The 26,461-nt window shown below is 38.9% G+C and overlaps 1 protein-coding gene across 2 annotated transcripts in view; it reads right to left on the bottom strand.

The window, feature by feature from the left end:
• The window catches only part of PARN (poly(A)-specific ribonuclease), a 151,163-nt gene that overhangs the window by 13,955 nt on the left and 110,747 nt on the right, over positions 1-26,461 (bottom strand). The window contains exon 23 of one of the 2 annotated variants that reach the window (XM_054041871.1): positions 13,382-13,575. In XM_054041871.1, coding sequence (XP_053897846.1) covers positions 13,382-13,575 — 194 coding nt within the window. Of the gene's footprint in view, positions 1-13,307; positions 13,576-26,461 lie in introns of those variants that run through there. The other variant, XM_054041870.1, reaches the window with a different exon arrangement.

The raw sequence follows: 26,461 nt of genomic DNA, 5'->3' as shown, positions 1-26,461 counted from the left end.
CCTTAATTCCTTCTAGAACAGGCACGCGGGAAGGCTTGTAGGTCTCAATGATACATAGTCTCATCCATCTAGAAAGGGATAGTTTGGATACTCTAAGCCCTTGGCATGTCAGGATGAAAGGAAATTAACAGGGAGCCTCATCTTCTTGTGGATTCTGTATGCTTGATTAAAGTCTTCTCCTGACATCGAGGGTATGCCACTGCTTCTCGTATGGATGCTGTATCAATAAGCAGAATGAATGAAATCAGAGGCTCAAAGGGATGAATGGGTAGGGCTTTCAATCCCAGTGCTAGGTCCCTCTTAGAGAAGATTGGTTGGACCGCTGGCCTGGCCAGTCTGATTGCTCTGAGAAATCCGGATACCTGAAAGTTCTGCGAAGGAGCTAGACCATCCTGTGAATAGTACAATACTTAGAGCTGATACCCAGGATGCTATGGTGCTGGGATGAAGGCTCCATGTGCACCTTTCTGAAGGAAATCCTGAGTAGCCAGAATCCCAGGGTCTCTTGGATCTGTGTTGAGCTCTTGGATATGAACTCAGTCCATGTGGAGGAATAGGCTTTTAGAATGGAAACTTCCCTGGAATGGAATGGAATAGAGTCCTGATAACTTTGGAAGATAGCTAGCTGCACTCAGCCTAACACTTCTTTTGATAGCCAGGCTGTCAGATGAAAATTATCTGGGTCTGGATGAAGGAATGGACCTTGAGAGAGAGAAAGAAAAAAAAAAAAAAAACACACCATCTCATTGGAAATGGCAACTGTGGTTCCAGCTTGTATTCCATCAGATTAGAGAACCAGGGTCTCCTTGGTCAATACAGAATTGGCACTATTACCCTTGCTTCTTCTTGCTTTATTTTTGGATCACCTTCCCTAGGAGATGGTATGGCGGGAACACATATAGTAGACCTAGAGGCCATCTATGTGACAGAACATCTGTCCCCAGGCATTTTGTTGGAGTCTACTTCCCAGATGAAGAATATTGGCCATTTTGCATTCTTGCAATTACCAAACAGGTCAACTGAGGGAAGGCTGAACATCCATGAGATCAGAGTGAAAACGTCCTGGGTTCAGACATCACTTAGTTCACTCACTTTGAGTCCGCTGAGCCAATCTGCCTTTTGGTTCAGCTCTCTTTCCATGCATATCACTTTTAGGGAAGGGAAAGTCTTGTCTGACCATTCTATTGTCTCCATTGCTTCTGCACATACAGCTACGCTCCTTGTTCCCCTGGGTTGTTTAATATGCGACTGTGGTGATGTTGTCTTGTTGGATCAAGACATGACTGCCTTCTAGGTAGCTCTGGAATCTCAGTAAAGCTAGTTTAACAGCTCTGAGCTCCAACAGCTTGATGCTGTGATTCTTTTCTGAGGAGCTCCAGAAACCCTATGTTGTTACTGGTCCCAGAAGTGCTTCTCATCCCTTCACAAATGGTGTTTATTGTGAGAACCAGCAGGTCTGGAAGATACACAGGAAGACCCCTGTGGACGTTCTCTGGGACGGTTCCTGATCTTAGGGGATCAAGCATCTGGTTGGGAACCAGTACCTGGTCTTGCATTTGCTCCAGGAAATGGTCCCATCCTCACAGAAAAAAAGACCTGGAGACGCCTGATATGTGACCTCACTCATGGAGAGACCCATATGCAGAAGACCAGAAGGCCCAGTGACTAGAGACACTGCGCTATGGTTGGCCTACATGCATTTGTCTAACATGGATATCAGATCTTGGATCTTCTGGAATCTGTCTAGTGATGGGTAGATCTTCATCACCAATGTCTCCGTCCTCACTCATAGGTGAATTATGTTGGTCAAGGGAATCAGAGCTTTTCCTGGTATTATCGTGAAGCCATGAACTTGGAGGTGATCCAGAGTCCAGGCTGCAAAACTATGTGCTGAGGCCTGTGAGCTGTACCTTGCTGGGACTACTATCAGCTACTTAAGACTCTGGGTGCAAAAGATGGATCAGAAGGAACTGTCATGCTGAGGATTTTGCTGGTTAAGAGGAAAATTAATCTAGCTTTCCTTGGAAACGTCTCCAAATTCCCCGCACTCCCCCAGGGTAACAGTCCTTTCTTGGATACTCTTTGAGTTGGCAGCAACCAGTGGATTGCTGTGCTGGCTTTGACAGCAAGGGTTGAGGCCTCTGTGCAGTCTCAGCTTCTAATTTCTCTAATGTTTTCCCCAATAGCTCCTCACATGTAATGCACAAGATCCATTTAGAATGAGCGATGACTATTCATGGGTATAACATGACAATCCTGTAGCCACTAAATTAGAATCCACTGCTTATCACAAATCATATCAAGTGTTTGAACAAGACAGGATCCAAGACGTCTCATTCCAAGAACAGATCATATCCCTGGAAGATGAGCCACTCATTTACCACAAAGGAGACTTTCCTTACTAAACACGTGAAAAACCTCTGGTCTGAACAACTATAGCTGAGGTTTTGCAATTGCTGTGCAGCATGTCGTGATTCTTATGGTCTATAGCAGGAGTGACCAACCTGAGCCTGAGAAGGAGCCAGAATTTACCAATGTACATTTTCAGAGAGCCACAGTAATACATCAGCAACCCCATCAGCCCCCCCCCCCCCCCACCATGCCCGCTGGCAGCCCTGCCAATCAGCACCTCCCCTGCCCTCCTGCCCGCCACGATCAGTTGTTTTGCAGTGTACAGGAGGCTCTGGGATGGAGCCTGGAGGAGCAAGGGTGCAGCAGGCTCAGGAGAGGGGAAGGGGCAGGGGCCTTAGGGTAAGGGGTGGAGTGAGGGCGGGGCCTGGGGTTGAGCAGTGGAAAGTTGGCATCTGTAGCTCCAGCCCCAGAGTCAGCACCTATGCAAGGAGCCACATATTAACTTCTGAAGAGACGCATGTGGGTCCGGAGCCACAGGTTGGCCACCCCAGTCTATAGGGTCTTTTAGACGGAAGTCCCTTCTGAAGGCGTGACTGTACCTTTCAATGGTGGAGCTACTACTGCTCCGAACTTAGGCTCCCAAAATATATGTAATTTCTTTGTTTTTGTATTTTATTTTATATTATATATAAATTAACATTTTAGTTTAACATTTGGTTTAATCAGGGGTCCTCATTTGGATCTTATGATGCTCTCAAAGGAGGCATCAATAGGAAAACATTTATCATAATGCTAAAAAAGAAAGATATTTTATTATTATTAATCAATCCCTTGCAAGCCACTAACTGACATGTCTTGGAAAAGTTCTGTAAGTTTGTTTTTTAGGGTTGTGTGTTTTTTGTTTTGTTATTTGCATGTGTGACAGTTCTTTGCCTGACTATTTTACAGGTGGCCCACACAATAGAGAAGGGGTACCAATACACATGCCTTGATTGTATGAAAGGTATGTGAAAGGCTGCCTGTCCCAGGCCAGCTAAGACCCAAGAAAGTGTTGTATGAGTAACCCAGTGCCACTCCGGGCTTTACATAGTAAATCAGGATAATTTCTGAATACAGGAAGGGACTTCTCACATACCCCTCTGTAATCCAACAAAGACACACCTTGTCACGTGTCTCTGTTATGGTCACACGCTGCCTGAAGTGCTCAAGGCTTTAATGTCAATCAGGGGAGGGGTGGCGAGAGCCACTTTACCCCCCTTTCAGAGTCTGATCCCCTTTCCCTGGCAGATAAGAAAGCGGACGATAAGAAGGCACTTCCCATTCTGCTGTTACCTCAAAATCTTAGTCCTTTTCTCAGGCAGAGCAAGGGTCCTCAAGCTGAAAACCATACAGACACAATTTCCATTAGTCTGAAGCCTGAGGCAGGGCTGCACAGATGGCACAGGCTTCTCTGCATGCCCAGACATACTGCAGAGTTGGGGACGGGGATGGAGTATCATATAGAACACGGAGAAAGATTCTGAAGGAGATAAATCCCAGCAAACCCTTCCTCAGGGGTAGAAGAGGTTTAAACCACTGATTTTCACACCATTTCGCTTATTAATAAATTTACCAGGTGCCTTGCAAAGAATACACTTCCTTTTTCCATTCTGGGACCCGGAGTCTCTGGGGTTTTGCAGGACTTACTCCAGAGTATCATGAGAAACCCCTCATTCATGGTGAGAGGAAGGGATCTGAGTAGGAGCCCAGCTTGTCTTCCCAGGGTTTCTAGGACCCATTTTTGGACTTGTGGGGGGGGGGGGAGATCAGTAGCCCAAAAAGGGTCTTAGCTTTTATGGTGCTTTTTTGCCCCAGGACTCCCCTGGGTCAGCCTCCTCGTTCTCCCTGTTCTATTCTCTCCCCCTGGTTGGGGTTTTTCCTGAGATGGAGTATCAGCTACTGGAGGAGAGGTGAGGGACACAGCAACATGTTTGTCCGACTCAGAGGCCTGTGCCCAAGCAGAGGCCCATGCCCTCGCAGGTAGGAGGTGCTGCAGCAGAGGTTCTGGCTTGCTGTGACCACTGCAATGCTCACATTCCAGTCCAGGAGGCAGTGTGGTGGCTTGAAAACATGCTTTATCTCCCCCCAAAATGGCTAAAAACAACAAACCAAGAAGAGAAGGATGAGAGCAAAACACAATGACACCTAACTGCTGTTGTGGAGGTAGAAGATCTGACAGCAGGCAAAAGAAGGGATGTGGCTAGCAAAGCTGTTGCAGCTTTGAACCGTCTCCAGAAACTGCAGACAAGAGAGGAATAGCTTATAAGTATCAGAATTGTGGGAGAAGCTGAGCATCAAGAACACTTTCATACAATTACCTTTCAACGGAAAATAAATGGTCAAGTGGACATCAAGACCCTTTCAATTTGCCTTACTGTTCTCAAACAAAATCCCACTAAGAGCATGAAAGAATGAGGCTCCATTTATAGATATCCTCTACCAAAGAGCAAGATCATATCTCCTGGGAGATGAGAGAGATATATTATCAGCTGAATGCATTGCATTTAAGCATTTCTTCAAAGCAGAGACCAAGCCTGCAGGATCAGCTGAGGAAGATTCACACAATTGTGTAATAGCATATTCATACTATACCACACATTCAGAAATTATCTCACTAAGAGGTTTTATACATATATTCGACATGGGAAGCTGGATTTAATCACTGATTGACTACTGATACATTAAGTCTATAAGTGTATTTTTCACACTTCAGGTGAACTGTAAACTATCAAGTTTCCAAGATCACCTAAATATAAAGATACAGAAACATTTTTGACATTGTTAATCAAAAAAGGTTAATCCTGTATAAATTCTTAGTGTCTGCACCATTTCTCATGCCACATTTTTCAATGCTTATTCAGTTACAAAAGCTTGACAGAACTTCATTTCAGAAACTTTCATTTCAGAAACCATCAGCCACCATCTTGGGATCTCCCCAAAGAAAGGTATTTCCACAATTCTTCTAAAAATGACCTGCTACACAATCATAATTCAACAAAGACATGCTCTTAAAAGCTCAAATGCCAAGATGGTACTCAGTTTTACAGCTCCCAATGTACAGTACAAGACAATATTTAGCCTTTCCATATTTTTCAAAGCTATCACCATCAGTTAGGTAAAGGGGTGAAAAATTCAACCTACACATTTAGTGCTTTTGTGAGTTTTATTAGAAGCATGATGTTTGAACAGGTTTATGACTTAATTCGTAATAGCCTTACAAATAGGAATTAAGTTTTGCAGGCTCAATGGGGAAATCTGAGGTCTGTCCTACATTATATGGGATACTAATAGGATTGGGAATGTTCACACCAGACCAAGTTAATATGATCCATGGCTGAAAGCCTTTAGTGATTTTGGTAATCTAAGATAAAATAAAAATCCTTTTGATTTAACTAATTTAAAAAATGAGGTAAACAATTCTTGTAGTTCTTATTCATAACTACTTTGAACACAAAAAAAGTTAAGAATTAAGCTTCTTCAAAGTAATATTTAAGGTTAAACTCTTTAGTGAAATATGGTAATTTTAGTGTGTACAGCTGGACATTGTTGCCTTATTTGCTATCAGACAATATTTGTATAGCACTTAGCACAATGGAGTCCTGACCCTGCCAGCCTCTGGACAATACCAGAATATAAATGTTACGTTAGACACACAAAACCTAAATTAAAACAACATTAAGGTTGCAAAACAACATGCTCAAAAGTTAGCAAACACCAGAATTAAACGTTATGTCTGCAACCTTAATTCGGCCTCTTTCTGTCTATGCATGATACAGTCATTAATTACACAATTACATACAATTTTTTTCCACAGGAATTCTGCCATATTCAGTGCACAGGATGGACTTGCTCTGGGGATGAACCAGGGCTAGTAAAGAAGACTTGTCTGTAGAACCCCTGCCTCACATATTGCAGAAGTTGGAAGGCATATAGTGAATGAGGCAAGGGATTGCAGGAAGAAAGGAAGGTCTCATGGATAAGGCAGCTGAATGCCATCCTGAAGAATTGGATTGTATCAGTGCCTCTGCCACAAAGTTCCAATGTGATACTAGGCAAGTCATTGAAATCAAACTTTTCACAGGTGATCATTGTGTGTTCCTCATTTTCTGGTTGCCTAACTTGAGAGACTGGGTCTGATTTGCAGAAGCATTGAGAACTCAACTGCAATTAAAGCCAATGGGAGCTGTGCTTTGAACATATAAGACTCAGGTCCTAGGCACCTTAAATTGGGCACCCAAAATTAGTGCACACTTTTGACATTAATCTTTTTATGTCTCATAGAATCATAGAATATTAGGGTTGGAAGAGACTTCAGGAGGTCATCTACTCCAATCCCCTGCTCAAAGCAGGACCAACACCAACTAAATCGTCCCAGCCAAGACTTTGTCAAGCCGGGCCTTAAAAACCTTTAAGGATGGAGATTCCACCACCTCCATAGGTAACCCATTCCAGTGCTTCACCACGCTCCTAGTGAAATAGTGTTTTCTAATATCCAACCTAGGCCTCCTGCACTGCAATTTGAAACCATTGCTTCTTTTTCTGTCATCTGCCACCACTGCGAACAGCCAAGCTCCATCCTCTTAGCAACCTTCAACTACCTGAAGGGGGGTTCCAATCAAATCTCCCTTCACTCTTCTCTTCTGCAGACTAAATAAGCCCAGTTCCTTCAGTCTCTCCTCGTAAGTCATGTGCCCCAGCCCCCTAATCATTTTGGTTGCCCTCCGCTGGACTCTCCCCAATTTGTCCACATCCCTTCTGTAGTGGGGGGACCAAAACTGGATGCAATACTCTAGGTGTGGCCTCACCAGTGTCAAATAGAGGGGAATAATCAGTTCCCTCGATCTGTTGGCAAGACTCCTACTAATAGAGCCCAATATGCTGTTGGCCTTCTTGGCAACGAAAGCACACTGCTGACTCATATCCAGCTTCTCGTCCACTGTAATCCCCATGTCCTTTTCTGCAGAACTGCTGCTTAGCCAGTCAGTCCCCAGCCTGTAGTTGTGCATGAAATTCTCTTTCTTCCTAAGTGCAAGACTCAGCACTTGAACTTGTTGAACCTCATCAGATTTCTTTTGTCCCAATCCTCCAATTTGTCTAAGTCATGCTGGACCCTATCCCTATCCTCCAGCATATCTACCTCTCCCCCAAGCTTAGTGTCATTTGCGAACTTCCTGAGGGAGCAATTAATCCCATCATCCAGATCATTAATAAGGATGTGGAACAAAACTGGCCCCAGGACCGACCCTGAAGCACTCTGCTTGATAGTGGCTGCCAAATAGACATCGAACCGTTGATTACTACCCATTGAGCCCGACAATCTAGCCAGCTTTCTAGCCACCTTACAGTCCATTCATCCAATCCATACTTTTTTAACTTGCTGGCAAAAATACTGTGGGAGACCATATCAAAAGCTCTGCTAAAGTCAAGATATATCACATCCACCACTTTCCCCATATTCACATAGCCAGTTATCTCATCATAGAAGGCAATCAGGTTGGTCAGGCATGACTTGCCCTTGATGAATCCACATTGACTGTTCCTGATCACCTTCCTCTCCTCCAAGTACTTCAAAATGGATTCCTTGAGGACCTGCTCCATAGTTTTGCTGGGGACTGAAGTGAGGCTGACCGGTCTGTAGTTCCCTGGGTTCACTTTCTTTTCTTTCTTAAATATGGGCACTATATTTGCCTTTTTCCAATCGTCCAGGACCTCCCCTGATCACCACGAATTTTCAAAGATAATGGCCAATGGCTCTGCAATCACATCAGACAACTCCCTCAGCACCCTTGGATGCATTAGATCTGGACCCATGGACTAGTGCATGTCCAGCTTTTCTAAATAGTCCTTAACCCAGTTCTTTCACTACTGAAGGCTGCTCACCTCCTCCCCATACTGTGCCTCAGTTGCCCATTTGCAAAAATGAAGATAAGACCACCTCCATGGGGTATTACGAATATAAATTCATTAATATTTGTGATGCATTCATATGCTACAGTAATGAGTGCCACAGGAAAGTCCCAAGGAAATAATTCTGTATTCAGATCAGGGTTTGACTAGTGTGCAGTAAATAAGGTACAGTGCATTATGAAGCTAAAACAAAAAATTGAATAGCTGCTCATTAAGTGAGCATTGTCCATCCTGGATACTGAATGAGGCAGGGGTCCTATCGGGAAAAAAAATCATGAAATTAAAGTATCACAATGCAAATGTACATGGGCATGAAATTCAGTTTGCATAGGTAACCATAATTCTGACATTTCCTAACTTTAAGGTTGCAAACTCAAGCACTCAAATGTTCTTTTAACAACTTTCGTGTGTGTAATCTCCCAGGTTTTTAAAAGAGCAAACTGAAGAAAACAAATTCCACTATGTGGAACCACACTGTCCCCTTTATGGGTCATCAGCAGGATTGGAACCTTTAGATCAATGATGCACAGATACTCAGTGAGGCTCAGGAGCTGAAAGTGGCTCTTTAATTTGTCTCCTGAGGCTCTTTGCAGTACATGATATTAAAACACTGTGATTTAATTATTAACCAATCAAGATGCTTTTACTATATTATTAACCAATCGTAGAATACTTGGTCAGTCATTTTGCAGTGAAAATTATATATATAAAAATAGTAAATGAAACAATGAATTCACAATACTGTGGCTCTTTTGGGTAATGTTGATTGCTAATTTGGTTCCTGAACCACTGAGTTCGGAGTATAACTGCTTTAGATATACATCACAGACCTCTACCACTTGAGTTAAAAGAATAACTGACAGTAGTAGGTTGTCATCTTCTACAGGAACCAGCCACTACAGGGGGATGAAAAACTTTGCCAATGGGTACCAACTATAATTGTATCCGATATACTAGACAGGAAAATGGTATTTTCTCCAATGTTGTAGGCCACAATAAAGTAACAACAGTTATACAGAAGTCTTCACATGGCAACGAAATTGCATGTCTAAATACTTAGACCAGAAGCAGCTTGAGTACATTTTGTTCCCCAGGCCATACTGACACACCTAAGCCTGGAGGAGGATGTAATGTATGGTAGACATTGTACATCCCAGACAAAGAGCAAGACTAGGGGGCATGTAGGCAACCTTCATATTTAACTTTAAAAACAAATGGAGGCTCAAAAAAACCAGGCTATACACAGAGGAGAGGAAAGGAGAGGAAAGAATAGTGATTATTCCCACAAAAATCACTTTCAAAAAGGATGGCTGATCAACAAAGATTAAAAGGAACTCTATGTAAACATAGGATCTCTCAACCATTTAATCCGTGCCCTCATTAAATAGTTATGTTGTATAACATTTCCCCTTTAAATACCACATTTACTGTGGGAAGAACACTTGATAGAGCAGGGATTCCCGAACTTTTGCGGACACAACCCTATTTTAATGAATTATTTCCCCCCAGGATCTCAGACAGCATGGAAGACATCATTTTGTAGAGCAAAATGGCATCCTCCACACAGCAAAATGTCATCCTCTACAGGGTTTTCCGTGACCCCATCTTCTGACTGCACGACCCCATTTGGGGATGCAACCCACAGTTTGGGAACCGCTGTGATAAAGACATTATGTGACTACATCTACATCAGTGGACAAAGGAAACTAAACAGCCACCCCCTCCACATTACGTCACAAATGACCAAGTCACACATGTGAGTAGCTCAATAACGAACCTGCAAATGTATTTAAATAGCTTTCAGATGTTTGAGAAGCCAACAGTCAGCTCTCTAGCAGTCTAATTCAAACCTTTAGTTCAAAATACTCAAATTGTGGAGATTATAAAGTATTAATATACAAGTCAAAAGAAGGAACACCGAAACAAAGGGTTGGTCTACACTAAAAAGTTAGATCAGCATAGCTACATCTCTCAAGGGTGGGAAAAATCCACACCCTCATGAGCCATAATTAAGCCAACCTAACCCCCAGTGCAGACAGCACTAGATTGATGGAAGAATTCTTCTGTCAATCTAGGGACTGCCTCTTGTGGAGGTGGATTACCTACCGTGACAAGAAACCCCTCTCAACGTGGTATTCAGTGCGTAAACTGAAGCACTAAGCATGACAGCTGCAGCACTGCAGCTCTGCCGCTATACTATTTTAAATGTGGACACAGCCGAAGTTACCTAGTGCTGTAGAGTCTTACAAGCAAATTGGAATACAAATTACAGCTACAGCTGAGCCCATATGGAAGATGCACACAGAAAACTGGGTATGTTTATTTAAACAATTACAGCCCGAGGCTTGGTTTGGGGTGTGTGGAAAAGATGATTTTGGTTTACTTTTTTCACAAATATAATCGACTTTCAAATTACACATCTTCATATCAAGACACAAACAAGACATGCATTACATGGCAAAATAAAGTGCTCCTTTACTGTTTAGACATATCCAGAATTTGGCAGTACATAACCAAAAAGATTTTTGCAACCTACAATAAAGTGGGTCAGCTAAAATGTTCTATTCATCCTCCAATGTCCAACAGACATGGGAACACCACAACAGTGGCAACTTACATTTTGCTCCTTTAGGAAACATTGACAACATTTAATAATGTGGCATTGGTCCCTAAAAGCTTTTTGATATGCTGTACATGCAACCTAAAGATTTGTTTAAACTGTAGGCCATTTGCACAAAGCTACTTGCTAAACAGAGTGATTAATATGCAAAGCTTGATCCTGTGAGCATGCCAAAACTTTCACATATCTGTGACTGAAATTGTACAGATACTGAATAAACTGGTTAACAGCAGTGTTCCCTTTACTATGAAAAGAATATTCCTCTCAATGCTTACATTTCATTTTCCTTTTAATCCAGCAGAGTCATGATTCTGTACTCTGCCTTTCAAGTACGTAATGAAGTGACACTTGAATAAAAGTGAAAGCAAATGTGGGTGCACCACAATGATTGTTGACAAATTTTAGATTTGACAACATGCTTACTGCTATCATAAATAGTGTCCACAGATTCTACCATCAGGTTTAAGCTATACAAGTTAATACCACATGAACAGAATAACTCTGAACTGCTCGGTAGTTCAGATGATTGGCCAGTACTAATTTGGAAAACAAAGCAATAGTGGCATAGTCAAGTTTCAAATTAAATAATTCTGATATGATATATGTGGGAAAGTCTTTATTACTTCCTGTATTTAACCTAATTATATTTAATATGCTGCAAATATCTCTATAAAAAGAGAAAAAATTACAACGGATGACATCAAGGCTGGGTAGGAAGGTACTATCACAATTACTACTTTTTGTATCTTTGTTGCTTTATCTAGATTCAGCTGCTGGATTTGTTCATCAAAACACAAAAGTTACAAGATCTCTATAACCTCATTATATACCTCCCTTTGTAAGAAGTACATGTAAACAAACACACTTCTGAACTGCTATTAATATGGGAACTTTGTTCGCAAGTCAGTTCAGCATCCCTACTGCCTTCAAAACAAGTATTCACATGCCCTTAATTAACAGGAGGTAAGTGCACACAGTGAAAGAGGAGGTCACCTACTGTTAATCCTATTTGTCAATAGGCTCTTAGTCTTCATGAAGTGGCCAAAACTACATTGATCCCAGACACATCAAGTAAATCCATAATTTGTTTTAGATCGCTAAAAATAGAAGTTACTTAGGCATGACCATTTCAGAATCCTTATGACATGATTATAAAGCTATTACGAGAAAGAGGACTCTATATTTAATAAATCATTTTTATTCCAAATTAAAGTGTAAAACATTTACCATTTAGCTGGACTCCAAATGTTTACTCATAGTAATAAGAAAAAACAATTTATGTATGGCATATGACATCCACTTAGCTATACTGAAAATGGGAAGTGGTCAGTTTTTTCCTCTTCTACCTGGTGATCGAGAGGAAAAATGCTTCTTTCAGCCAGTAGATGAGTTTGCTTACTTCAAATAAGCATTGACATTTTAGGAGCTAGGGAGAGAACATGTAATATCTTTAGGGATGACCTGGTTCATATTATGGGAAACTAAACATGATTGACAATGTGTATGCACATGCTCCAATTGGAGGATATCTTATGAGGTGGACAATATGGTGTGGAATATAGAGCTCAAGGTTGGGGATTCAGAATGCCCCAAGTTCTGATGTCGGACTTGATGTGTGACCTTATGAAAGTCCCTTCAGTTCCCTGCCTCAGTTTCCGCATATGTAAGATGTATTTTATTTATCTACCTTTCACAATGTTTTAGGAATCAGTTAATGTTGTGTAGTGCTTTGAGCATTTAAAACCCTATGTAAGTGCTAAATAATATTAAAAAAAGAGGAGTTCATGAACTTAATCAGGAAAGCTGGAAGATTTATTAAAAGCTGAGCATATTTGCAATCAATATAAAAGACCACATAATAAAATACAACCACCGATGTGTCAACCTAAACTATGCCAAGTTGACAAATAAGACTCCATCCACTCAAGCCACTAGCCTAAAACAAAAAAGGTAAGTCTTGCAATATTCACAAGTTTGCTGGACTGACTGGGGAAAAATTGCAGAATCATGCTTCCAGTACCCGAATTTTCAAATTTCCATAGCATAAGCAAAAGTGTCCCAGATGACCCTAATTGTCAAGAGAGTGCATAGCCAAACTGGGAGAAAAAATTAGCTCAGATCACCAAGATTATCCCCACAGAGGCCTTTATTTTATAATGGAAAGTAACCTTCTAGTAAATGACCCTTCCTCACCGAGCTTTCTTCTGACCCAAAATCCAAGTCACAAATATTTCAAGTTTCTATCTTGTTGGCATTTTTTTTTTTTTTTTAAAACACTGATCAATGCAATCCCATAGTTTTCAATTCAAAATGGGCTTTAAATTAAAGCACTGTGTTAAGATAGAAAACTATATGGATAAAGCAATGTTTAACATTCAAAAGACAACTTGCACTCTGTTTAGGGTTAAGATGGTTCCAAATAGAAAAAGGACAAAAATGAACATTCAGCCACATTGCTCTTACCTGTTGGCTCTTGCTCCTTCTTGACTTTTTTGAACTTTTTGGCTCTCTTCCTTCCCTCTGGAACAGACTCTGCATAGCAATCTGTTTCATCAAGCTCTGTCTCTTGGATTTCTCTCTCTTCCATATCATCAGAGCCAGTTTCCTCTTGAATAGGACTCATACTTCTTTTTCCCATTGTGCTGGTAGCTGTAAAACTGAAATTAAAAAAAGCAAGACAACATGGTCATCCAGATAGAATGAATACAGCAAGAGTATTTAATGAAGCAGGTGGGTCTGGCTGCCGTATACTAAAATTAAAAATATTCATGGGCAAGCTATAAATTTTAGTAATAATGACAGTTCACCATATCAACTGCATAAATTGTCTGGAAAATAATGCAGTCTTAAAATTACCATGCCGGGTGGAAGATTTGTCTAGCACCAGTGTTCCATAAAAGTCATATTCACAATTTCATCTTTTTTAGATGCAGAATGATCCGTTCTTTGTGCAAGAATATTTTATATTTTCCCCATACTTTGATCAGGACATTTTTTAGCTCCATAAAAACACTGATTAAACTAATATCAAAGACAAGTGTATTTTATGAAGACACTGTAATGGTTTAACATATCTTCAGACTCTGCTACAAAAGCAGTCTCAGGGCAACACCAGTAAAAACTGAAAAATTGATCTATTTGTTATGGCTCGGAGATGCATATGAAATTAACATTCTACATGCTCACTTTTTCATGTCTCCTTTGGATTGTAAGTAATCTGAAGAATATTTGTTGGGTACAAGAGATGAACCCATCAACAATTAAAATCAGGTCTTAAAAAGTAAAGATTTCCGGCATGTAAAATCTATATATAAAAATAAAATTGCACCTTCTCTTGTTCCTCTATAAACTACTTACCCATAGTATAGTCTAAATGTATCAAGACGATTAAAAAACCAAGGTCTGAAGAGAATAATTATAACCACATTTTATTCAGAATGCATTGAAATTATACTGCACAAGACAGTTACACCTTTTAATTCCACTGTATATTGCCATTAGCGCAAAAATGCTTGGACATAAAACCAAGGTTAGCAAATGAGTAATGCAGTACTAAAGTAACCTAGCTCAAAGAATAATTACTGTAATGTAATTGCTGTGTATCTCAATATCAGATGTTTGCTTAAAAATATGATGTACATTTTAATGCTTTTTAAACAATCCATTTTAAAGATTATACTAAATTAATGATTGTGAAGCTTCAAGTTTTCTATTAGTTTAAAATGACATCTCACACTGCAGTATTCACCAATTCCTAAACAAACACACTTACATAAATCAAAATGCAACATCTTCATTAAAAAGCATGGTATCACATGGCTTTTTTGCACTTAATGACAAGGAAATATGGCTCTCCAACAATCCTTTAGATGAATTCCTGTTTAGTTGTATTTTTTGGCTTCAAGATGAAATATTTTTTGTAGTGGATTCAGCAGAACTTCTCTAACTGAGACTGTCTTCTAATTGGATACCCAAAGGCACTAAAATATGAAATATATGATTAAACATCATGCTCTTACTTCCATTTCTGGGCCACACACACCGTCTGGTCAGAATGACTAGATGGATTCTCCTCTCAATAGTCAGAGAGGAGAGGCCTTCCTTTGGGGTCTCTTACAAGATCTCATTAAGTCACACCATGACTACCATTGACAAACACTTGAAGGCTATTTAGCTACAAAAATTCAGACAGCCAAAAAAGCAGAAGATATACCATATATATATATATCTACTCTCAACATCATAGTAAATCTGGATTTTGAGTATTAGACTAAAACTGAAGTGACAGAAGAGAAGGCAGGACAAGAGGTTTCAGGCATTCAGAAAACTAAGAACCCAACCATGATTTAAGACTTCTTCTAAAAAATAGCTACCTGTACATAAAAAAATACGACTTCTGAGGAAAAATATTAGTTCCAATGAACAAAAGAAATGAAAGTGTGGGGAAAAGGAGGGATGAGAGAGATTGAATAGTTATGTATTCTGATCCCATAGTTCACAGGGGTACTCAAAGCACCTGGATCTTAGAAGGGAACCTGTTGTCTTTTCACAAAACACGTTTTAAACCAGGATCATGATCCTCCCACACAGCTATGCATGGAAAGAGTTGCTGCAGCAACACAGGAATGTGAGTGCGGCTGCAGCACACTATTACTAGTTTTGGAGTGCACAGAGTGAAAAATTAAAAATTCTAGGACCTAATTTCTGCCTGCATATTTCTGGAAGAAACATCAGGTAAGCAGCATAGAGACAGCATAGAGTGCAGAGACCAAAGTGCACAGCCTGTAATAAGACTTGGTAACAGGCAACTTGCTTTCACTATCCCGGTGAAGTGTTCTCATTTCTTTTACAATAACATTTTCTGTTTTTTCAACTTTTTATTAAGACAAAGTTACAACAAAATGTTAACATACTACATCATACATTACTTATTCAGGATCAGGTTAATATTCTAATTATTTGGCTAAAGATTCTGGGTTGGTGGCTGAAGAGCCTTCTTCCTCTAAGTACTCTAAAACGGACGACCAAATTTCTAAATAACTATTCTCTTTTTGGTGCTGCTCTTGTTTATGTACTTGGTATGAAAGATTTTCTATTAAAAGGACATTTTACTATACCATAATTTCATAGGAGGAGCCTTATTTTTCCAATAATGTGCAATATAAAGTCTAGCTAACAAAAATATTGTCATTCTGTTTAAAATGTGTAATTTTTTTTACTGGAGCATTAAGTGATCAGGTGAGGGGATCTCTAGGAAGCTGGAATTTTGTCAGAACATTAATCTCTTTAATAATTTCCTCCCAAAACTATCCAATTTCTGGACAAAATCACCACATGTGCAAGTATGTTCCCCTGTCCCTGAGGCTCCAACAGAGTGCACCACCCTGCCAGCAAAAATAGGATTGATCTCCACATGGAGTCAAATGCAATCTTTAAAGAAATTTCTTTGTGCGGTACACAAATTGAAGATGTATATCCCCCTTTCAAATATAGAGACCCTCTCATCCAGAGCAATTGGTTTGTCCAAATCCCTCTCCCATCTTTTCATCTAGGCTGTTTTCTTATAAATATCTTTCAATCAAAATCGTGTGCACGCAACTGCATGCATGCACGCATGTGTGTGTGTACACATGTATGTATATCAGCTTTATTGCCCTTTTCATAATATTTTTATTTCATATATCTAAGTGTTTGCTCAGCCCTACTGTTTATAATAGGTTAAATTTCCATCTCCTCTCTTTTACTTTCTTATGCACCTTTTCAATCCTGTATATTTACATCTGTCTTACAAACAGAAAGTTCTTTAACCAAACTCTCTTCAAGAATTCTCATTTTTGACATATGATGCTTTATTATAATGATCCTCCCTCATTACTGCCTTTCCAGCACCCCAGAGAACACTTTCATTGAGCTCTTCCTTATAATTTTCTTCTAGATATTTCTGGACATTTTCTTCCAGCTTCTGAATTTTAATGCAGTCATACAACAAAGCTCTATTCAACAACCAGGCCCTTTGTTTTTCCAATGAGTTCCAATCTTTTAATCTAATATGTACAGGGGAATAATCAGACTGTGTTATAAACACTCAGATTATCTTTTTTGACCAAATTAGCCAAAGTCTTAGAAATAAAAATAATGTAAATCCTGTACTGAGATCCAAAAGTAGAGAACGTGTATGATCCTTGATATCTGGATTCATTTCCCACCAGATATCCATCAGATCCTCATTTTTTAAGTGATGCAACAAATTTGCATTTACTCATCCTGAACACCCTCCATGTACATTGCATTGATCCAGAAGTGGTATTAAGCACCTCACTAAAATCTCCCCCTTCTCCCCCCATCACAGAGTAATATCCTCTTCCATAAAACTTCCTAAATCCCTTAAAAATAAATAAATAACTAAAATAAATAAATAGAGGATAAAACTTGATTAGAAGCCATCAATTTGCTAAGGTGAGAAGTTTATCTTTCAAGGGCTCCTTAATTCAAATATATCTGCCCTATATGTTTGAGCTGTGCTCAACAATAAAAGACATGTTTAACAAAGAATATTGCCACTCCTCTTCTATTAGATTGCTTTGGAGATACATATGGTAGCTGTATCCAAGATGTATTCAGGCATTTATCATAATTTTTTTCAAGTATTTCCTGTAAATAAATTTGACTAGAAAAATCCTTTTTCAGTGGCAGAATTCCCTTTTCCTTTTTATTGGATTGTTCATCATTTAGCATTAACAGTCATTACAATATTAAACTCTCCCAGGAGTACCAAGTCTCCTCTTCTTACCCAGAACATTACCTTTTGTTAAAAGTAGTTAGACCAACCAGCCAAATGCCAGGTTTTCATTACATTGCATTTATTCTTTAAATAAGACATTTTAAATGGAGTTCCCATCATACAGACAGTATTCCACAAATATTGTTTTTCTCCTAATTCCTATATTGTTATACCCAGCCTCATTCAGAATTTGGTTTCCTGTAAACTTTTAAATTCTGAGCTCTAATATACTTTTTATTAAAACACATAATACTTAACATTTGTCTGTGTTCTAGGACAAGAAGCAATGGGCTTAAAATTGCAGCAATGGTGGTTTAGGCTGGACCTTGGGAAAAAATTCCTGTCAGGGTAGTCAAGCACTGGAACAAATTGCCTAGGGAAGTTGTGTAATCTCCATCATTGGAAGTTTTTGTCTAACCTGTTCTTAAACACCTGTCAGGAATGGTTTAGTTATTATTAGTCCTGTCTTGAGTGCAGGGGACTGGACTAGATGACCTACTAAGATCCCCTCCAGGCCTACACTTCTGTGATTTTATGATTCTCTTACCCTGCTTCCCTCCCTCTCTATGCAGTCCCTCATTGTTGCCTGGTCCCCTATAGCTGCAAGAGCCGCGTCTCTCCTTACTTCCTCCATGGGAATATTAATTCCCTGCTGAACTGTTGTTTTGTTTAAAATATTCTTGAAAACCAAGCCTTATCTAATATTATTAAACATCTTTATAACATCAGCCATTATCTTCGAGTTCACTGATTCTTAAAATTTTCCACCACAGTTGACCCTTCTCCAATTAATATACATTTCTGAATGTTTGTGATAGCTCTAAAGTGAAACTTACTTCAACAGGGGAGATTTGGATCTCCTGGCATTTCATTATTAGTTTTGTTTATAATATGAATCAACATTAAATTAATGATATTATACCCATTAAATATACTGTATCCACACAGAGAAAAATATCCTGGATGCTATACAAACTTCCATTTATCTATATCCTTTTATCATTATAATCACATGCGTATATTATTATTTATTGTAATAGTTTAGCCCATTTAGTAAGGCTGTCGATTAATCTCAGTTAACTCACGCAATTAACTCAAAAATTAATTGCAGTTAATCACAGTTTTAATTGCACTGTTAAACAATAGAATAATAATTGAAATTTATTAAATATTTTTGGATGTTTTTCTACATTTTCAAAGATATTATTTCGCTTACAATCTAGAATACAAAGTGTACAGTGCTCACTTTATATTATTTATATTACAAATATTTGCACTGTAAAAGTGATAAAAGAAATAGTAAATTTCAATTCACCTCATACAAGTATTGTAGTGCAATCGCTATTGTGAAAGTGCAATTTATCAATGTAGATTTTTTGTTACGTAACTGCACTCAAAAACAATATAAAACTTTAGAGCCTATAAGCCCACTCAGTCCTACTTCTTGTTCAGCCAATTGCTAAGACAAAAGTTTTTTACATTTACGGGAGATAATGCTGCCCGCTTTTTATTTAATATGTTACCTGAAAGTGAGAACAGGCGTTCGCATGGCACTTTTGTAGCCAGCGTTGCAAGGTATTTATGTGCCAGATATGTTAAACATTCATATGCCCCTTCATGCTTCGGCCATCGTTCTAGAGGACATGCTTCCATGCTTATGACGGGTTCTGCTTGATAATGATCCAAAGCAGTGTTTGTCTGAGCAATTGGCTGAACAAGAAGTAGGAGTGAGTGGACTTGTAGGCTTTAAAGTTTTACATTATTTTATTTTTGAATGCAGGATTTTTTGTACATAATTCTACATTTGTAAGTTCAACTTTCATGATAAAGAGATTGTCCTACAGTACTTGTAATGGGGAAATGGAAAAATACTATTTCTTTTGTTTTGTATTAAAAAATACTTGTAAAAAATATTTGTAATAAAAAATAAATATAAAGTGAGCACTGTACACTTTGTATTCTGTGTTGTAATTGAAATCAATATATTTGAAAACGTAGAAAACATCCAAATATTTTTTAAATGGTATACTATTATTGTTTAACAGCGTGATTAATTACGCGACTAATTCTTTTTTATTGTGCAATTAATTGCGAATCATTTTTAAATCACACAATTAATTGCAATTTTTTTAATCACTTGACAGCACTACCATATACTAATCTTGTTCTTCTGCATCCAGACTCTTCTCTCATGTCTGTCCTGTTGTCTTGATGTATCTTCTTGACCAGTTCTGGTTGTCTCTGATCTCACTGATTCTCAGTGATTTCTTAGTGACCTGTAGGACCGATTCACATTGTTCTGAGCCCATTCACCTATTCCCATGTCCCATGAACACCTATTTCCCTTCTTTTGGATCCAAGATAGACACATCTGTCCTTCTATTTAAACAACAGCCTAAATGGGAACCCTCACGTATATCTTATATTGTTCTAAGTAGTACAGTCATCAGGTATAGTTCTCTTTGCTTTCAAAGGATTGAGGTTACCAGATCTGGGAAAATCTGTATGGACTGTTTAGGAATAATCACTGGTTCAACTCTCTCCCTCATTACCCTCAGTATTTTAATCCTTGTCTTGATAGGAGGGTAAATGGAAAATCATCTCTCTTAGTCTGGGAGCCTGCTGGGGGGATAGGAAAAGGACTCTAAGCCCTCTCAATATAAATGTGATCTTTATTGCCAACGCATCCAGCAGATTTCTCCCTTCAGTCTTCTCTGGAATATCTTTAATCCTTAGAGAACCCAGGAATAACATTTTCCATGTCCTCAAGCTTCAATTCTATTGCTTTTTCTCTTTTTACAGTTATTTGGGTTCTTTCCTCTAGGTTAGTAATTCTGTCTGATTGCTTGTTTAATCCTGTTTCCATATCTGATATTTGCCCATTAATCTCATTAATTTCATTTTTTACATCTTTAATGTAAGCCTATAATTCATCCCTCATCTCCTTATTTATCTTTTTGATTTCTAACAGGAGGTCCTTCAGGTCACCCTTAGTGATTGATACTTCTCCACCTGGCTTCAAAGTTAGTTTGTTGGGGGGAGTTACTCTCTTTCGTGACTGTCAACTTTTGGGGGATGGAGGGGAGACAAATCTTTGTACCAGAGGACTGTTTTTTCCTTTCCCAGACATCTAGATCTTCTTGTCTTTCCTTGCTTGTTGTGCCTCTCTCAATACAGTAACTCCTCACTTAATGTTGTAGTTATGTTCCTGAAAAATGCAACTTTAAGTGAAATGATGTTAAACGAATCCAATTTTCCCATAAGATTTAATGTAAATGCGGGGGGTTAGGTTCCAAGGAAATTTTTTGGGGGCAGACAAAAGGCAGTATATACAGTACTGTACTGTGGTTGGGAAGTGCCCCTGGCTTACCTCACACAGGCACAGCCCACTGCAGGCAAGGATGCTAGGAAACACCTTCGCAGCAGCAGCAGCTTCCCCGAAGAACAGGCGACACCTATTCTTCTATGTTTAGCATACAGCCGAGAACATTGCCCATGCACAAGGTTCTCACATATTTGTGCCTGATGTGGGACCTAAGGTTCCATGATAGTAAGCAATTATATTTATCCTACAAGACACCTGAACCTAGCTAGTTCTTATTATGCACAAATGCAGTGCATAATCTCATACAACATAAACATACAAAATTTGAACTGCTAACTTGCATGCAGCGTTTCAGCTGAGGGTGAATTTTGAGGCAGAGCTGAATTCTCAGGCTAAGAATCTTAACGACAAAGGTTCTAAACAGCATCAGCCTCCTAGAATAAGAACGTGCATAAAGTATATGCAAAAAAATCACCAAAATCTCAGTTTGTTTCAAAATGTACATATAAACCGGTCATCTAGGTGATAATGGGATTTATAGCCAGAAGCAATCTAAAAGGGATTTTTTTTTAAATGTCCTTTCCTTTATATATTGTAAATCATTTTTGGTTCTCTCATGTTTTTCTTATAAAATCACTAGCCAATTTAAAGAAAAGAAAAACCTATCACATATTGCCAGTTGGCAAGATGCAATTCTGGGAACACACTATTGCTTCCAGATCAGTGCTGATGAAAGTGTGTTTGGTGGGTGAGATTCTCAGTCTCTTGAGTGAATGCAACCCCCTCCTCTCCCAGCTTTCACTTTGTATTGATCCACACTCTAGCAGTGTTGTCAGCTCTAAAAGAAGCTGAACAGATGAGTGCCAGGGGTGGAAGTGGCAGCAATACAAAATGAAGAGTTTAAAGTTAACTTCTAGTCAATTACACTGATCTCAATTCACAAAACTAAGTACATTTAGGGCCACTGTATATATCTGTTAAATTCCAACAGTATGACTAGTAACAGAAATCAAATAGAATTATTCAAGCTAATCAATAGGATGTGGTGGATTTGTAGAGTTCTATAATGCCAGAGAATTAAAGGAACAAAAATGTCACCTTTGCAGTGTCATTTCAGCTACTGAACTGCAAAAGTCTACTCACTGTTGGCTGCCGCAATTACTTTCCAAGGGACAGGGCAGATGGACAACAAGAGACTTTTCAGTTTTGCAAGGCACATACTGCTTTACTTTCCTTGCATTACAACTGACTATTTTATGCTTGGAGCGTGGCTAAATACATATCCCTAACTTCTTAGTTCTGGTCCACATAAACAGTAGCCAAGATAAAATGCTTTACTGGCATTTTAGTTTGAACATTTTAGTTTAAGCAGTATTGCTGTTGTAGAAAAGAAGCCATACAGTCAAAAATACATCCTTCCTGCTCTTGGTATGGCACCTTTTTGGATTTTTAAACTAATAGAAATAATTGTTGCCATTAATCCCATTTTTTATTCATTCTAGGCAAACGACCTGGAAAATGAACCCTAAAAAATTAAAGTTACAAATAGAGCAAGATTATCTTTTCGTATAAAATTTTAGTCTACTTCTCAATTTGTATGATATGGTTTAGCAATATTTTGCAAAGGAAAAGACCTGAAATGGTGCATTTAACATGGACATCAACTGGCAATTTATTATTTGTTAAGCACAGACAGTGTGTGTGCTTTGCGCTGTGCAAAGCACAATAGGACATAATCCTTCCTCCTGGAGCTTAGAATCTAAACAATGGCACTGAAACAAGGGAAAGTGATTTAGTGATAAACAGTTAACGCTGTCAAATGGACCAAGTAAAACTGAAAGAAGAGTTTTTTCTCCCATCTTTCATTTATCGTTGTATTAACAGAAAGCAATTTTTCCAGAGAGAAGTATCATTTTTTAAATCCACCACATCCTTTTAACTTGACTCCTTGCAGTGATACAACATTATGTAGAAGGGTGTATTTTCAATACAGACAGCTTTCACTGTGTAAGTACCATTAGTATTAATGGGTGTTAATGCATGACTTAAGATTTACAGATTGGCTTTAGAATGCAAACCCAAACACAAGACTTCACGTCAATTTCTACAACACTCAAGTAAAAAGAGATGAGCTTGTGGGACAGAGGGTGACTTATTTTGAATTTTTTCTTGTATCACATTAAGAGTTGCAATCCTTAAAGTCATAAGCCATAAAAAGAATTACAAGACAACAGTCCCACTTTGAAGAATGTCAAACTATATTAAATTAAATAAATATTTTATACAATTGGATCGATAATTCATATGAAAGGTCTTGGCAAAATCCAAGTCCAGAGAGAGTACAGAACATTATGATACTAGCACAACTGTATTACAGAAATTAGTTGCTGCTTTTGGTGATGTATTGTAGTCAATTTTCAAGTATTGCTCGAGCTGCTAATTTTAGTGTGAACACATGCAGACAGCAGGCATGAATGGGAAAAGTTAATACATTTGCATTATCAACCTGTTAAACTTTAATTCTAACATAAAACTACTTTTAAAAAATATCGTTGTAAAAGAGAACCCTGGGCTGACACCTTGCTTGCCAAGTTTAAATCTGGACTGAATTTTTTAGGCTTAGTCCTAAACCCATGAAAATTGGCATTTATAATGGAAATGCTGATAACTGATTATAGCAGCACGAACAGCACCTAAATAATACTTCTAACACCTACAGAAGGATTAGAAGTTGAGGAAAGATAAATCACATACAAAAAACAAAAACAGTCTCCAGTATGTACATTTATAGGTTCTCACAGGAACACCAGCATAAGAAGATGATTAAACTAATTATATTTAACACCATTCCACTGTCAGACCTCATAGTATCAAACCATAGCTCCAATTCGCCAAGCTCGCACACAACAGAAACTTTTACCTCTGAGGATGCACCTTAAGGAATAATGTGAGAACTTCACCACCACACTAAAAATAGTTATTTAAATTGAATTACGGCCTATTTTACCATCCCGCCTCCAAAGCAATTTCACCTTGATCAGTTCATGAAGGATCAGCAATAGGTTGACCTTTAGATTGGCAACCCATCCCAACTAGTGACTCCGACTGAGGACAAGGTTGAGAAATTCTAGAGTGACACTGAGAAGGAGCTAGCATCTGTTCAACTCAGAGACATCTTAATTGTACGAGGTGAGCGCAATGCATGCAGTGGTCCCAAGAGTAACCCAGAATGGAGCAGCTGTGTTGGGAATTTTGGGTATGGCAAGACAAACAGCAGAAGACTGCAACTCATGCAATAAGCAACTGTAAATGACTTACTATTACTAGTATCAGAGGGGTAGCCGTGTTAGTCTGAATCTGTAAAAAGCAACAGAGGGTCCTGTGGCACCTTTGAGACTAACAGAAGTACTGGGAGCATAAGCTTTCGTGGGTCAGAACCTCACTTCTTCAGATGCAAGTGACCCTCTGTTGCTTTTTACTATTACTAAATACCCTTTTCAAACACAAACCATCATGGTGATGGACTTGGACACTGCCAGATTTTCAGACTCAATACCAAATAGACTTCATCATGATCTCAATGAGGTGATGTTCTGTTGTGATGGAAAGTCAATCCCTCAGGAAGGCTAACATAAGATCTGATCATAAGTTAGTAATAGCCACCATAAAGATCAAATTGTGAAGCAAGAAACAACTAGCAAGTGACTTCAGAGTCCACTGTAATGTTGATAAACTGAAAGTCTGTGAAAGAATTAAATTCAGGATGACTGAACAAAAGCTACAAGATGCTGATCCTCTACAAGGGTAACATAGATCAGATGCATAGGAGATGTAGTGCTCTATTACATATACCTCGGGAAACAGATCCTAAAGCAGCAGCCTTGGATTACAGAGAAGGTTATCAAGTTGTGTGATCAATGAAGGAAGCTAAGAGCACAAAGCAAGATGGATCAAACGGCAAGCAAGAGAGCAAGCACTTCTGTGTGATTTGAGAAAGATTAAAGAGGCAAAAAATCTGGCTTGACAACAGTGCATCACACTATTGTGGCAAATGCCACAAGAAAGGCCTACCAAAATATCAAGACTCTTTCAAAAAGTTTCCCTGAAGGAAAAATACCATTTTCACCCAATAAGTGAGGTAAGTATAACTGATACTTGTATAATATGAGCAAAAAGAATTTTAAGTTGGAAGTGAGGCAGAGATCTATGTCAGAAGCTTGACTTATCCTGCTGAACCTCCTCCTATGATCGAAGAACTTGATGAAGCAATGCAGACACTGAAAAGTAATAAAGTCCTTGAAGTGGATAATGTACAAGCAGAACTATTTGTAATTAAAAGTGGTGAAGAGGCATTCAATAGGCATACTATAAACTTGTCAATGTGACTTGAGAATTTGGAAGAGGGCCCATCGACATAGTCCCTGATGGTTCCTATATATAAACAGGGGACCCCGCTGTTAATGGAAATTACTGCAGAATCTCATTATTGACATACCTTAACAAAATGCTACCGGACATTATCCTGAAGAGAATTGCATCTAATATTGTGATTGAAGAACAAGCTGGGTTTAGACCCAAAAGGGGTACACTGGAGGAGGTATTGGGGAGGCATCCTAGTACCCGTGGCTGTTCCTACATTTGGACAAAGTATTTGTTGTTAAATGTAAAGATGTCATGAGTGAGGATGAAATGTAAAATGAAACTGCTTGCAGCAGTCTCTCGTCTTCAGGATCTTGCTATAAAGACGAGACATGGATAGCAAGGAAAGAAGACATTAAGAGACTTTCGGCCTTCAAACTGAAATGCTACAGGCAATTTCTGCACACTAGTTATATCTCACATATGATTAAAGAGAAGGAAATCACCCAAATTTACAGCCTAACTGGCGTGATTCCTGGTATTAAGATGACCAAATAAAGAAAACTTGAATTTGCAGGACATGTGGGTAGGGTGGGTCAGATGAGTGGAGGAAGATTGCCAAAGCTAGTTTTGCAGGGACTGGAGTCAGAAAGCACCCATAGGGAATGTGGATCAATGAGTCTGACTGGATGGGACATGGTATGGCATCAAGGCTGTGCGAAGATCATAAAATGTGGAGAAAGATTAGCCACCAGTGACTCCCATGTGTTGTGTTTAGCGTACATTGTGAAGTGACTATGCCACCCTGCACTGTAAAAGAATGTATGCATGTACCAATGAAATGAAGTCCCATCTGTAGTCTTCCTTGCTAGCTAGCCCACTGTCAACTATTCAGGCCACTGGACTTTAATTTGGGACATGGATTTTGGTAACAAGAGAATATGCAATACAGTCTGCCCTTTAAAGATCAAAACACAAAAAATGCTGTAAACCAGTCATTATGGCACCAATGGGGGGGAGGGAGGAGGCACGGCCAGCTGTAATAATGCAGTCCTAAACCATGGTGAACAGAGCAGTA

This window comes from Malaclemys terrapin, chromosome 10 (assembly GCF_027887155.1).
Source record: "Malaclemys terrapin pileata isolate rMalTer1 chromosome 10, rMalTer1.hap1, whole genome shotgun sequence".
Classification (NCBI taxonomy): Eukaryota; Metazoa; Chordata; order Testudines; family Emydidae; genus Malaclemys; species Malaclemys terrapin.
The sequence above is the reverse complement of the archived record's forward strand: the minus strand, read 5'-3'. Positions and strand labels throughout refer to the sequence as shown.